Source organism: Haliotis asinina, chromosome 9 (genome assembly GCF_037392515.1).
Source record: "Haliotis asinina isolate JCU_RB_2024 chromosome 9, JCU_Hal_asi_v2, whole genome shotgun sequence".
NCBI lineage: Eukaryota > Metazoa > Mollusca > Gastropoda > Lepetellida > Haliotidae > Haliotis > Haliotis asinina.
Window position 1 is genome coordinate 9702164 of NC_090288.1, and position 15819 is coordinate 9717982.

At 40.7% G+C, this 15819-nt stretch overlaps 1 protein-coding gene across 1 annotated transcript in view; it reads left to right on the forward strand.

The window, feature by feature from the left end:
- The first annotated feature begins 5031 nt into the window (after positions 1-5031).
- Positions 5032-15819, forward strand: part of LOC137296617 (universal stress protein in QAH/OAS sulfhydrylase 3'region-like) — a 51978-nt gene continuing 41190 nt past the window's right edge. Inside the window, exons 1-2 of the mRNA XM_067828425.1 lie at positions 5032-5093; positions 5186-5495. Of these exons, the coding sequence (XP_067684526.1) occupies positions 5420-5495 (76 nt within the window). The 5' untranslated portion in view covers positions 5032-5093; positions 5186-5419. The remainder of the gene's footprint in view (positions 5094-5185; positions 5496-15819) is intronic.

Below are 15819 nucleotides of genomic sequence, written 5' to 3' on the forward strand. Positions count from 1 at the left end.
GGCAGAAGGCGATTTCTCAGTTTGCAATCCTACAGTGACGTTGTTGCTTTGAGCTCCTGTTTTCATTGCTTTACTTGTGGTAACAGAAAAATGATAGCCCAACAATGCATGTTGCACGTTCATTCCATGTTGACCTGTTACATTTTGGCGTTTCCCATACTTTTCGGAATTCTCTCTGTATGAATATCAGATATTTCCAGTTTTTTCTACTTTTGCGTTTCTACTTTTGAAGAGTATATAATCTGAAAATGTATTGTCAGGTTTGGATACACAGTAGATGCCGACGAGAACGAGAAATGCCCTGAAAGTGAAAATATGTAGCTGTTTGTTTTATACAGATTCCATAGTGATATGAGTGGATCACGAGACAGTGGAGACCAAGTTTTCGAGGACAGGTAGTAGCAAGAATATTGTGAATAACACGACGTTCCTAATAGTGTGCTTCTGATGAAAGAGCATACGCTCAGAAGCATCGTGTTATTTATAATAAAGAGACTTTACATCAATAGTATTACTTTCCCTATGTATTCCCTATCTAAATGCAGTTAAAAGAGGTAATACATACCCGTCAGCTCTAAATTCTTTGGCTCGAGACTCAAGAGAGAGAGGGAAAAAAGAACACCCTCAGACTTTGTCAGCGAATCCATCAAACCAGTTCAAAGGTTAGTTTCGGAGGTAATGGCAGCAAAGAGCAGAAAGTAGGAATTGGGCATTGACCTCATAACCAGGCATTCGCTGCTTAAATTCGAAATACTGATAATATTCATAGTTTTCCGCTGTAAGAAGCTTTGAGAAATCCTCTTCAGATGGGAGGGTTACCAAAACGTGACATGTATTTAGGAAGGGCTATAAACCTTGACACTCTTCAGAGGAGGTAAATGCTGGTCAATCTGTTCAGGAATAGCCTGTTCAACTGTCCTCTCTTAAATTATCGTTCACTAAACCTGAGTATATTTACAGGAAGACCTCTTAGGGTTTATGGCTTCTCGCTGATATTCCCGCTTTTTGCCGTTTGAGGTCTTCTGTAAAATTACAAATCATTCTGCCAACGGTGATGCCTTGCAGTCACTCTGGGGAGATGTTCCAATAACTGAATTACTGGACGACGTATTTGCATTTGAGTGACAGGGAGAGAAATGCCGATATGTCGTAAATTAGTCCATAAGAGCATCACGGGTTCCATGTCCGATCCCTCATTGGCTCAACAGCTCGGTTGATTAATCTTGAAGTTGCCATTTGGTTCTTTTCACTGCTGAGATGACCTCAAATCTTCATGAATCACAGGAGACCAACGCTGTCCTGACGTTCTTGTAGTTTCGCTTTCAAATTCCTTTTGCTTAAAGAGCGTTGATGCACTGGACTCGGCGACAGCGGGGACCAGCACTTGCATACAGATGGACATGCTGTTGAAACAATGACGGTGGATTACTGTAAAGCAGTTCAAACATACAGAGTCTTCTTAGGCATTGGACATCCACAAAACGGTCACTCTGACAGTGGACTGCTTCACAATTCTCACGCAGCCAGTAGACGTCTTCACAATTGTCATACAAAAAGCAGACTGTTTCACATTACAGAAGACTGCTTCACAAATTCCACTTTCATTGGAGAATTACGGAAGCGCAGAAGGGTCACGGTGAAAAACGTTTTTGGTGTCACTATCTCCTAAGTAACCCTCGTTGTAACCTTGTATACATATACATAGTGTATACATAGTATAACATATTATGAGTGTTTAAAGTGAGTCTAGACTTTTGATGGGTAGTATAATCATGCATATTACTTTCATGTGTTTGTCCTATTGTTACAGCTGCAGTTAGTTCACTGTTACATGTTACACTTGTTGCATGCTACATTTCTCCATTATGCGCTGGATATTTCAGAGGTCGTTGCACGTTAGTCATACTCTGAGTGGAGTCTTTGTACATACTACCAGCAATGTCCACTCGACTTGTTACACGCCGCTTGTTACACTTTTACCACTCCCTGGCTTCCCTTGTCCATTACGCCCCACCCCATCTGACTTCCTATTGTTTATCTTACCAATCATACCTGGGTTAACACCCCCTGGCTTCCACTTCTGTCCATCCACCAATTTACTACTGGCTTCCTTTGTCATACTGTTGTTGTTTCTACATGTACATAAATGTTGTTGTACTCCATTGCTTCATTCGTCTGATGAAGAAGTAAGAATATACTTCGAAACGTCGTGACTCTTCACAATAAAGACGTTGCCATCCATAGAAAAACTCGTGCCTTTATACTCTGAGTGCCGCAGATGTGTCTTAGACTATTGGCTTTCAGTCTGTGCGTACTTATTCCCTTATACTTATACAAACGACTATAATGACAGTCTCCTGCCTTTTTAAATTTCGTATTGCTTTACGCCGCATTCAACACTTTTCCATCCAAGTCAGGTCAGTTTGTAAACAATCGGGAAAAAAAACAGCACACGAGCGTTATATCTGATCCAACCTAGCCTCATATGAAGACAAGCAAAACTTTCCGAGGACGTGTCAAAACGGGAATTTCATATCAAAAACTTCTCCCCCTCCTCTGTCTGTGTGTGTGCTTGCGTGAGTGCACGCGCGCGCACGTGTGTGTGTGAGAGAGAGAGAGAGAGAAAGAGAGAGAGAGAGAGAGAGAGAGAGAGAGAGAGAGAGAGAGAGAATATCCATAACTGCAGTTAGATCAAGGTAATGTAAGGTAAGGTCCAAATCACCAACACACACACACTAACACTAACACTAACACTAACACTGTGTAGTAATACTGCGTTAATGGCATGAATATTCACTGACTTGCATTGCTACTAACGTCCTGCATAACCAAACATTTCTCAATTTAATAACCACACTTCATAATACGGACCTTTAAAAGGATTTAAGGATTACGTCCTACGTAGGAGATAGTGACACCCAAAATATTTTAGGAGTACTTCACAATTCTCAGTCAAAACAACAGAAAACCTGATAACATTGAGTCAGTTGTCTGTCCGATAAAACAAAGTAGCATCTGATTAAGTGGACAACACAGAACTAGTTATTTGCACATTTCAACCATTACCAATATGCACACAGCATCCATCTGACTGACGATCACGAAAACGATCACCCGATCAGTCCTTCAACTTGACAGAAAAGTAACACATACATGTACATGCACATGTATTGCTGCAAGTTTTGTTTTGCGGACTTATATTCATTTGAAATATATCTAGAATCTGAAATCTGGCCCAGGTATTTCCTCTGCCGGGTACATATCCCACCCAAAACGATGCTACTTGCACCACCAAACAGTGCATTCACTTGAATACATACAACGAAATATTGTCCTTTCACCCACACGTCGGTGAGTAAAGTGAAACTAATGATGCCTAGTCAACGTCATTCCTCTGAATGAACGACAGTTGATGGTGTAGCAGGCAATACAAATACTGATGACGTCACAATGAGGAATTTGTTACGTAGGTGTCACGTGCAAAGACACCGTGGCAGTTATGTCACGGCTTTGTTGTAGGATCTTCTCTTCGTGACCTGTCTGCCATTGTCCCAGTTGGGCTGTTGGGTAGCCCAGTGGTTAAAGCGTTCGCACGTATCGCTGAAGGTCCAGGTTCGATTCGATACATCGGTACAATGTGTGAAGCCCATTAATGGTGTCCCCTGTCGAGATACTCACTCACCTAACCCTACTCACTTTGTCCAAGCCATGGCGTACATTATCCCTTCCCCTCTCTCTCTTTCTTTCTTTCTTTCATTCTTTCTTTCTCTCTCTCTCCTGCAAATAACAACTATGGTTTGGAAGCCGCAGCTGAACTAACTGTACGCTTCAGAAGACGTCAACTAACCGAGGTAAAGAAACGCTTTCTTTCAGTATGCAAGGCATAAATAGTAGCACCGCGTTGTCTGTGATCCTGAGTAAGTATGTTCCTAAAACACTCACACCAGTGTGTACCAGTGTCGCATTAGCTAGGGTAAATGGCTCTCTAAATATCCTGTTCTGACTAAACTCCGACAAGATGCATCTGCCTTGGTTCAGGTTACTGCTGGACAGACATCAACGACCATAAGCCAACCTGTATGGTTCTGTGTGTTACGAGTGTCTCGGTATCTCAATGTGGATGGTGAAGTGGTTAAGGCGTTGGCTGGACCAAAACTCCCGGTTTGGATTCCTTATAAATCTGTGGACAAATAAAATCAACACCAGAGACCAGTCTTCTGATTCTAAAATCTAAAACAGGTGGTAACAACATATCAATGAATTACTGAAAATTGGTGCTGACACCAGATGTTCACGACAAGGGTAAGTATGTCTTGCCCTGTTGGCAACGGCCATTGCAGCGGCAAAGCATCGCCCATTTTCAGCTGAGTGTATGCTTTTAAATAACAAATCTAAATAAGACTGCAAAAACTTTTTACGCGGTATCTCACTCATTATTAACTAAAATGTCATGGAATAATCACAGAATGAATGTTGGTGTGTTTGATATCGCTTCCTTTGCGTACGGAGCAGTGGGGCAGGTGGTTAAAAACCAGCTCGTCAAGCCGAAGACGAAGGTTCGATTCCCCATATGGGTACAATGTGTGAAGCCCATTTCTCATGTCTCCTGTTGTGATATTTCTGGAATATGGCTAAAAGCTGCTCACGCACTCATTTTCATAGCAACAAATCTGTCCATTGCTAGATTCAGAACAGATAACCTCCTGCTGAAGGCGTGCATTCTTTGGGCGAAACCAAAAAGTGAGTGCCTGGTGCCAAAGGATCAAAATCCGTCTTGAACGAATCCGTGAATCAAAACAACCACAGACTCTGACAGCCGAGGAATGCATCAGTGGAAAACAGCACCTGGGCCATGTGGCATGTTTTAATAAATATTAGTATTATCTATTTTCTTACGTTACCCAAAAACGTGCAGGATGTTCAAGGCCATTGATTAGAAGGAGGTAATCTAATCTTCAAACCACGACCACTAATATCCTTTAAGAGAATTTTACAAAAATCTATTCCCGTTCTTTTGAAGAGTCTCGCATTCTTTTAATTAAATCCTGCAGTAAACGGGCAAGCAAGCCGAAGACACGGGTGTTTTTCTTAATGTAATTATTTTCAGGATGTAACACACATACTCCTGTCAATTCTGACTACACATCAAACCAACTTAAACATGCGCCAACGTGTTTATTTTCAGTTAAACAACCTGTAGCTGAGAGAAGAGGCTTCGACTAACAGGGGGATCTCTTGCACTGACGATTCCTGTAAGACAGCAAGGCGGGGTGATGTGGGATGTTTACTTGTAAGACTCCAGGAACGGTATTGAGATATCTACGAACCAAACACACCCCTGGACACCACAGAAAACCTTCAGTGAACTCAGGGTGATCCTAAAATCACAGTGCCTGGATTACGTCAGCCGCTGAAGAACATGTCCAAGGACAAAGGGTCTACACTTGTGTTGATGGCAGTGGATAACAGTACCCACAGTGAATATGCATTTAATTGTAAGTATTAAACATGGATATATTTCCACACGGAAAATTTATGCAAAACAGGAACTGATCTTTGGCTTGTATGTTTTGAAGGCTTGGTGGTATTATCGCTGAACTTGCTCACAGCAATTTCGTCCCTATCCTGCGAAGGCAGAAATTAGGATGCCGATATTGATTTCGCCATCTCAATATTCTTAACATAAACCTGGCAAAAGCCGGAGCCCTGGCTCTCTGGACAAGGGCGTTGACAAGATTCCCAGGTTAGCCTGACACATACAGCTGGATCCTTATGTCAAGACCTGGCGGACTAGTTCTATCCTATGCTCACCCTCTCGGCGAATAAAGTGTCGGTACGGACCACTGATCCTTTGGTCTGATTGTAGTTTAACTGCGCATTCCACAATATTCCAGCTATATGGCGGTTATCTTTTAGAGAATATCTTAATTATTGACAGTGCTTCTCTTTTCAGTGTACATCTTGAGTAGCGTCATTCTTATCCGTTGCGAACTTTTTTGAGAATACCATTCTTATACTTCGGAGTATAGTTGGTGTGTTAATATCCTAATCCCTTTTCTCAAAAATATATGCTTACCATGATAGGTTTACCATTTAGGGTATCCTAATAATGAATATTTACCTGGCGGTTTTTTTTCTGCTGGCAAATACCTTATCCTACCCACATCTGTTGCTGTAAAGCTTATTTCCGGAGAACATGTTTTTCACAACATGTTTAGTGCAATTACATAAACATCACAGAACGCACCGTCAGTATCATTATAACGTGAGCACACACCATTTGTTACCGTTGCATAAAACCTTGCACGTGAAGACACTGCCGGCATTGTTCCCACCTACGTGGAGTTCTGAGGAACTTCATTTAGAGTTGTGTGCATAGCGTTTGTCTGTATCAATCCGATGAGACAAACATATAGAATACACAATGGCATTTATTTGATGATTTACATATCATTACAAACTTGAATTATATGTGTTGCATGCTTCAAATCCTGCATATAAATAGCTTTGTGGATTTTGTTTCTGGAAGGGATTTGTTTTCAAGCACATGTGTTTGTTTTAGGATGTGATAAGCTTAAGGCATTTCCTCAATGCAGGTCAATGAATGTCATCATTAGATAAATCACGAACGATTTATATAATTACTGATTTTGTATTGATACCTTGTGTTGATGGGTTGTTACGTATAGTCACCAAAGAGGAGTCGGATAAAATGTTGTATTGCTACAAATCTTACGCGTACTCAAAGTCACTTGTGTCATTGTTGTTAGCTAGAGGTATATAAGTAATTGTTGATAAAGTCAGATATATTATTCGGGTGTCTGAGTGAAAACGTAATAAACGTTTTTGCCTTCTTTTATCTTTTGACTTCTTTAAAAGTGACAAATGGCCGCTGTGACAGTAGTCATACAATTAGGCACCGTGTAAAGTACTTGGAAGCACTGTTGGATACCGGATACACACTGGGCATTAAAGTGCCTGTTGGCACGAAGGTATAATTTGATCAAATTGAGATATCCTACTTATTCACTAATGTAGCCTGTTATACAGACCCTGAAACAAATATATCCAGGAAATCCCATGCAAGTCTATAATTTGTGACAAGTCTAGATTTCCATTTACTGGCTCTCTTATATCATATTCTATGATTATTTCTGTATGTACGGTTTTCTGTTAATATGTTTATTTCTCACTCTAGTTGTTAGCTTATCACTAATGCAGCTTGTTTAATAGCCCCAAGGCACAAGAAAACTCGCCCACCGCCAGCTATTCATATATGTAAATAAACTCTAAATATACCCTCCCAGTTTATGCATTTAACAGCATTCTATGATTTCATTATAATCCATGGCGCCATCTGAGAACATCGGGCCTATCTTGCAATGATCTCATTAAGAACAGACATAAACCAGAGGGTATATTTTAGAGGCTGTTCCTGAAAAGCGATGTTCGTTTGTCAGGAGAGATTCACGGGAACCCTTGTATATTGCAGTTGTATGTGAAGTCATGTATTCTCTCTGGTGCCAGTCGTGCCAGATACAAAACATTCTTGGACATTGTAATGGAATAATATATGCCACGGTTCCTGAAAGTCGCTATTCCTCTGTGTGATTGGAATAATTGGCACACTTGTAAAGAGTTTTGTAGTGTTGGAGAAAGCAATTGTTGTTGACTGAAACATAGCATAAATCAAATAATCAGATGGTAATGACCGATTCACAAGGGCGTGTTTTTTTATGATTATAATCTGAAATCATTTTTCAAAATCTTCCACGTACTCAATCACAAAGATATTCAATCACTAAGACAGGCCGAGTACAATAATACTAACAATAAAGGGTTATGACCTTTCCAATGATGTCGAGTGGAGAGCTTTTTCACGTCATTGTCAAACCACGTGAGGATTATTAATATGAGGGAAATATGAACGGAAAAAATTCTATAAGTGTCACATTTCGGTGATTATCTACCTTAGGTTCGTAACGTATGGAGTTCATGTTGTTTTGTCCTGTGACCCACACTGTTGTTTCAAACATTTTCAACATTGTGGCTTCATTTCAGCCTGGTATAGGAGCCAAATACTCACGAATGTCGTTAGGTGTAACTTTTGGGAATCTCATGGTCTACTTTGTAGATTGTCTGATGTGTATCGTACACTGGGAGAGTGTGTTGTCGCTTTCTGTCGTTTGTCAGCTCAAGAGCGCAGCACCATCTCATCAACAACATGGGCAGCGATCTACGCAAATGCGATACGATGAAATGTGTAAACCAAGTCAATGAGTCTGACCACCCGATTAATCGACAAGCATTGGTTATTGAAGAGCACTTCTAAGCCTGGTCTTCACTGGTCAGTTCCGGATATGAAATGCACCCGAAACGTTACAGAAACCCAACAGATTCGCTCGATGACGATCATGGTCAGAATCCATCTTCATTGTCTTGATCGATATTCCACCAGTGCTGATAATCTACACATTGACCTGACCAGAAATACATTAACACCACAACACTTCTAGTTCTTTTTTTGGAGGATTAGATTTAATCAGGCTTAAATCTATCCAGTCAGCCATGATATTATGCTTGAATCTAGCATTATCATATCACATAGGTTCATGTCAGGGCGTCTTAGTACTTCCTGTATATAATACTAACATGACCATGACACTTGTTTACATGACTGCTCATTCCTTCCGTTCAGCAAGTGGTGTATTTATTTATGGAACGGGCCTTTTTGTTTTGGGGTTAATGTAAATTCTTTGCCGTTCACCGTATTCAGCGTGTATAGTTGTTGAGGTTATGAGGTTACCGCGAGGAGTCGAACCCGGTTCCATCAAACATAAATCTATTCAGAAAGAACAATAATACAGTTACATCAAATTATGTGTCCTTGACATGGAAACTCACGCATTACCTAGATGTTTGGTGAAACCTACGGGTACAGACAGGATTCTGAAGCAACAAAGGCCTCAACTCTGCACAGCAAATTGCAGGACCTTTGGCGACTGGCAAAATTGGGGACTGCAATTCAGGAGTTTATACAGTTGTCTTTGTTTTATAACGCTGCATTCAGTAATATTCTACCTATATGACGTCAGTAAATAATAGAGTCTTGATCAGACAATCCAGTGATCAACATCATGAGCATCGCCCTATTGGTGTACGATAACACTTGTCAACCAAATTAGCGAACCTGACCACCCGATCGCGTTGGTGGCATCTTAACCGGCCATTCACCAACTCCAAACCGGACCTTCACGGGTACGTTCATACAAAGCTTAACGCGTCTTACACTAAGGGTTCGAACCCACGATCATAGGATCCAGGTACAACTAAGAGCTGTAACTGTTTGGGTTTTTTTATTGGATCCCCAAATCAAATTAATACAGATATACAAGTAGGGCTGCAACTTATAACCTGTCGAGGGGTGTACACGTTGTTTAACATTTCTCACAACAGACCAACTCATGGCTCCTATGCTATATACCACCAACTGATGTGTATGAGGCTCAACGGTCGAAGCACTGGAGTTCAAAGCTTTTGTGGAGACTTACAGTAATCTCATCACTTAAGATGTTCAGCGGCACTGCTGGTTTTTATGAGGAAACCGCTCATTATTTCACAGGAGACTTTGGGTTCTAATGTGTATGCATGGGGTTTCATCTCTTGAGCATGTAAACAGGGATGTACGTTCTGCCCACGTCATCTCTTGTGTCACTGATATCATTGAAGTGTGTAAGTATGAAACATCAAAGCACGAGAATCACCACTCTTGATTTTCAGATTCCGTTCAGCATAATGGATTACGAAAGAGTAAAATATGACGTATATGGACCGCACAAAAAATCAGTAATGCTTGTCATAAGATTCTACTAACGGGATCGGGTGGTCTGGCTCACTGACTTGATTGACCCGTTTGTATAGATCGATGCTCCTGATGTTGATCACTGGAATATCTAGTCCAGACTGTCGCCATATAGCGGGAATATTATTCAATGTAGCGTCAAACAACAAACAAACAAAAGGTAATAACGCCCTGTGTTTGCAACTATGGTCAGTATGTACTGCCCTGTAGCAGTCGTCTCTCAAAGCTACAGTCTGTAGGAACGTCGAGTTCATGACGCCGTAATGATCCAGCCCACATGCCAAGAACAAAACTCATCGGATATCAAGAACGCTTTCGACTGCAAAGATTAAAACCTACAATTTACTTTTAATCCGACCCTATAAAGTGGATGGAATGTTTCGCTGGATATCGGTCAGATAAATGGAGCAATCGGTACTTAACTTCCTGGTTTGAATCACCGAGCGAGATCCAAACATGTGTTTCACTTACGTAATCACTTCCAGACTAGTTCGTTAGGCATGTTTACGATATCCGGTTCCATGGCTGAAACAAACCATACCATGTTTGTAGACCATTTTGTGGAGTGACAGTTCTGTACAACTAATTAGCACTTTATATGTGGAGACCATGGAGTAGATTTGATATTGCAGTTTTGTGTGCATTCGAAAATATTTTGATATTGATGTATATCTGGTGATCAAGTTGTTATAACGAAGATTTCAGAACTGGATTTCAGTGATAATGATGATTCTGTTGATAAATACGCTCTTAATGATGTTATTAACGGCTATATATGTGGACAGGACACGTCATGTGGTAGGACACGTCATGGGGTAGGACACGTCATGGGGTAGGACACGTCATGGGGTAGGACACGTCATGTGGTAGGACACGTCATGTGGTAGGACATGTCATGTGGATGAATGGATCTGCCAGTATTTAAGTCTGTGGTGTGAACAAGGCTATCTGATTATTGATGTTTGTTAGATCACAAAGCAATGATGTACAATGGACCTGGAAATACAGGTCATAGCTCAAGCCGCGTTCCTGACCTGGAGGAGGGAGCTGTCAGGTTGGGATCGACACATGTGCTTGATGTAGAATTTCGTTTCAAACCTACTTATTCAGACATGCTTATGATACTAAATCCAAGGCCAAAACACAGTCCACCATGTTCCTAAATACACTTCCTGGCACAAAATGTACGCAGGGTAATTAATACTATTAATTAGCATAAACTGGAATTAATTCAATAATACGCTTCCCATGCCCTCTAGTAAATCTCAATAATTCAATAGGTCTCCAGTTCATGAACATTCAAATTATGGTAATGAAGCCTGTACGAAGAGGATTTGGACTATAATTAAATTGATTATTTCGATGATAATGGTGATATTAACGGTGATTGTGATATTTATGAAACTAGTCATGCTTATTTTGAATGTTATGATTTTTGTGACATGGATTTAAGGAAAATAGTGGCGTAATCATGCGTTATGATGTCGAATGTGCTTTGTCTGTTTTGTAGTCCACCGCGCATGCGTCCTGACCTTTCTTTTCCATTTTTCATATATGTTTTTTCTCACAACCCATTCTTCTGCCTGAGTCTACTTAAATGTTTTATCTGATCTTTTACGGACAACATTGATAGGGAAAATGAAAAAGCTATGTGCCAGAGAACTGCCAACATAAGCTGGTTGATTGTACCGAATGATGGTTATTATCTGATCATTATGTATAGCACAGGACAAAGCCGCTATAATATCCGTAACGAGATTCCGGGTCTCATTTTGCGCTATTAGCCGAAGCCCTAATTTGGGAGATAAGGAGACAAAGATGACTATGACACAGGGGCCTCCAGTCCTGCTATGGACATGGGGTAGAGTGCTGGACAATGGCTCTCCAAGGCGTCCTGCTGTCACCTGCCTAGTCTGATCATTGCGGACATAGTAGAACGGAACTATACTTTATGGTCACTTAACGGAAAAGAGGGACCATTATATCAGCTGAAAGGCGAGATTATATTGATTGCATAGAGTGAGTGGAGTTTTACGCCGCATTCAGCAACGTTCCAGTGACGTCCCGGCCGTCTTTAGCAGTATTCGAGCAATGTCAAAATCGTTTCCAGCAACGTACCCATGGAGGGATTCGAACATGAGCCTTCGGCGTGGCGAACGCTTTAACCACTGGCTTACCCCCACCGCTCCCACAAGCAGTAGACCACACACAGTCCCCATATAAGGATTCGAACTACTGAATCCTTCAACTAAAAGCTTCAGACAACGTTCATCTGGGAAATAATAGGGAATATTTAGTAGGATTTCAACAAGCATAAATGAATATGGTGGAAGACTGGTCTATCGTGTCCAAAGGAAGAGATAGCTGAGAAGACACAATGGTATATAAACATACTTCACAGTAAACTTGAAAAGTGGATGATTTCAAAGATTCCTGATGAGTTGATACATGTTTGTAACAATTAACGGTACGGAACAGATTTGAACTGAGAACGTTGTTTTGTTTGAGGTAATGGCATGCTTCGTACTAATTTCTGTGAGATCTCATTCAAATCTTCAATTGTCAAATCAATACCACGCCGTGATAACGCTACATGACGCTGAAGGCGGCGTTACACAATATTCACTCACTCTCTATAGCTATTGATTTCATATCGTATTGATTTTATATAGTTCTGGTATTAGTGATGTAGAAGTTATATAATATCCACTCAGTTAATCGGATGAATCGGCAGTTAAGCATATTATGTAGCACTCTGTCTCTGTTACTAATGACGTTTTGGATCGCAGCACTCCTGGTGACCGCGAGGGCTGTTATTTGAGCCGTACAATTGGATGTTTTCCTTTGTAGACATCCTTCGTACACATGATGCTGTATACATTTGGGGAGACGAATTTTATTGAACAGATTTGTTTCCAACATATGTCATATTTGGGATTTCACTTTCTTAGTAAAGTACAAATTCTAGTACTTGTTTTCGGTTGAGTCCCATCCGCGATTGGAACCAGTTGTCCGACTTTCATTTTTGTGGAAGTCGCGGTGTGCTGGCGATTCGGTGCCTGACTCTGAGGGTGCGGGTTCGAATCCCGGATGGGACTCAACCGAAAAAAAGTACTAGAATTTGTACTTGAAATCCCAAATATGACATATGTTGCATTTGACCACTTTCTAAATGGCATCGTGTAATCATAGCTTTCGGCCGTGGGAGCCGTGCCAATTTACACTCATCAAAGGGGTACACAAAGTACGCAGTCTAGACTACCAGTTGTCCGACTTTCATTTTTGTGGAAGTCGCAGTGGCTGAGCGAGCTACTTTACTAAGAATGTGAAATCCCAAATATGACATATGTTGCATTTGACCACTTTCTAAATGGCATCGTGTAATCACAGATTTGTTTCCAGTCTGCACTAAATAGATGGTAGGGTGGGTGACATTCTTAGTTCTTCACGTCAGTTGGTTTCGTTCTCTAGCAGCTGGTGTCTAGAGGAATTCAGTCTCGTTACTGGAGCCTTAAAGTTAGGTTTTTTTATATTTAAAGCTTTTGATACGTTTTCCCAAGACCGTCAAGATGACGTATCCTTACAACTCGAGTTAATGGTTGAACGTAAACTGTGTTTGGCATTTCAGGGGAAATGGGTGTTTCTGTATTCGAACAGACTCTTTACTGAAGACATTGTTAGAGACGTCTTTAAAGGAGTTATTGCAGAAGTCAGGTCTTGTCAATAACTCTTTCACCAGATGCTTGGTTTCAGTCATTGGGAGATATTTGATATTGGTAATGCTAACTTAAAATGAATTGATCATTTTTACGGAGCACGTTCCAATTACCAACAGCTCAACTGCGCTTTTCGACCTCGTTTGATTTAGTTATGAATTCCTTTGAAGAGACAGGTCGTAAATGCTGTTTTCACGGTTTGTCAGAAGTTCTTTTACCCTTTTTCTGTGGGAGAATGTTCCGTTGTGATTTAAACGAATGTTCAAACTACCTGCCGCCACACATTCTGTTTGGATTCTTCTGTACCATGACCAGATGTCGATGGTTTGATTAAACGACTAGTTTACGGACTAGTTTAATACAATCGGTTCAGTATGCAGGAGCCAAAAGATGCATTGTTTTGTCAGACAGAGTGAGTGGAATAAATTGTACTCGTTGTTGAAATGACAGTCAATAGAACTCAGTCAATACTGGAGTAATCATATCTTGTTGGGTGTTCTTGACAGAAGTCTTCCATCTGTATTCTGAACACGCTAAACCCCCATGCTGCTTGACTGGCAGGCTGTAGAGGAGGGTATTACAATAAACCAGCCGGAGAGCTGAAAGATTTGGATAAACTTTTTAGTATCCTAAACGTTGCGATATCTTTTGATTTGTCTGATGTTGTCAGTGCTGGGTACAACTGCATATGACTGTGTGTGAACTGATGCTGATGTGAAAGAGAGGTCAGGTTGCAAGTCGGAACAGGTGACCAATACCTATTTTGACCTATTTTGCCTTTCGTTCAGGGAGGCGTGCCGATAGCCATGCCCTAATGCTATCTACGGAAGTCATTGTAGAGTCTGGGGTATTTCCTTTAGTATAGCCCTGTGGCATCTGCGTATAGATACCCTAGGCTTGGCAGGGCATCCACAGTAAAAAACATAGGCTCCAACACCGATTCGGGTGTTACTTCACCTTTTGACGTTCGCTGATCTCTTGATATCTTTGAGCACATGAACTATTTGAGGGCATTCCCTGTAGGGAATAAGCGAAAATTCTCGGTGCGTGTTGAACATGACATCATGAACTATGGTGATATATAGAATACTGCACAGTCAGTGTTTACAACATTGAGCAAAACGTTCTGAACTTTCACAAAGGAAGCTTCTCTTTTGGCTTGTTTTATAAGCTGATTACCTACTGTCACAGTGGTAAACCTATGTTCTCTGGATTGTTCCTAAAGGACGCTCAGAGAGGAAGGGTCGATACAACCCTGGTGTGTAGTTTTTGTGTTCATTTTAAGTTTGAGTTTTGAGTTTGTAATGTCGAAGTTTGGTCTTACTAGAATAAGATTGATGAATGCCTCAATCTTGTGCTGCAGAATGTTAGGGTTTGAAACAGAATATTTCTCGTATATTTGTGACTGTTGAGAGTAAGGTTTCTAGGCAGTAGTAATGCCGAGGGTACCCGTGGTGTTGCATCTATTATATATTCAGAGTTCTCAGAGTGTCTCCATGACACCTTGCTGGAGTGAAAATGGCATGACAATACCTGTGCTTTCAACGGAGTGTCTGTCACATTCACCATTTGAGGGTGAAACTAGTTATTTAGTATACTAACCTACTGGGCTTGTTTTCATAATTTCCTTTTAGGGCTATTTAGAATTTAGAAATATATTTTAGTGTTAAATAGACTTCTTACAATTCATTTGGAAGCGATGTCGCAAGCTTAAAATAATGTCCTCTTCGTCTCAGGTCAATAATGACGATATAATTCTTTCATAATGTTATGACATGTAAAACGTTGTGTTGCGGTGTCATTTATGCCGTATTGGTTTTATAGAACACCGGACGTATCTGAAAATTTGAAGTAGGCAAACTGATTTGACCGTGCACTGATCCATACTGACACATATGGTAATGACTTTAGTCCTGTTCCCACAATGAGGCGCGTGTGATGCATGCGGTCTCATATTAGGTTCAACACTGCATCTGTTGATCCAGATGAAAATGGGTACCCGGTGGGATAGGTCATGTGACTATTAACCTCTTAACGCCTTACAGGCATGTTGAACAAGGCATCATTGGGAATAAGCGCTATGCACATGATTAACTGAATAATGATGTCACATTGTACTGTTTTGCTAGAACAATGAGACGTATTTGAGACACAAGTGAAAGAAGATTGATTTTCTTTATGTTATATGGAATAGTACAGGTTAGTGCAACAGCTAAATCAATGACGTAAACAAACAATGCA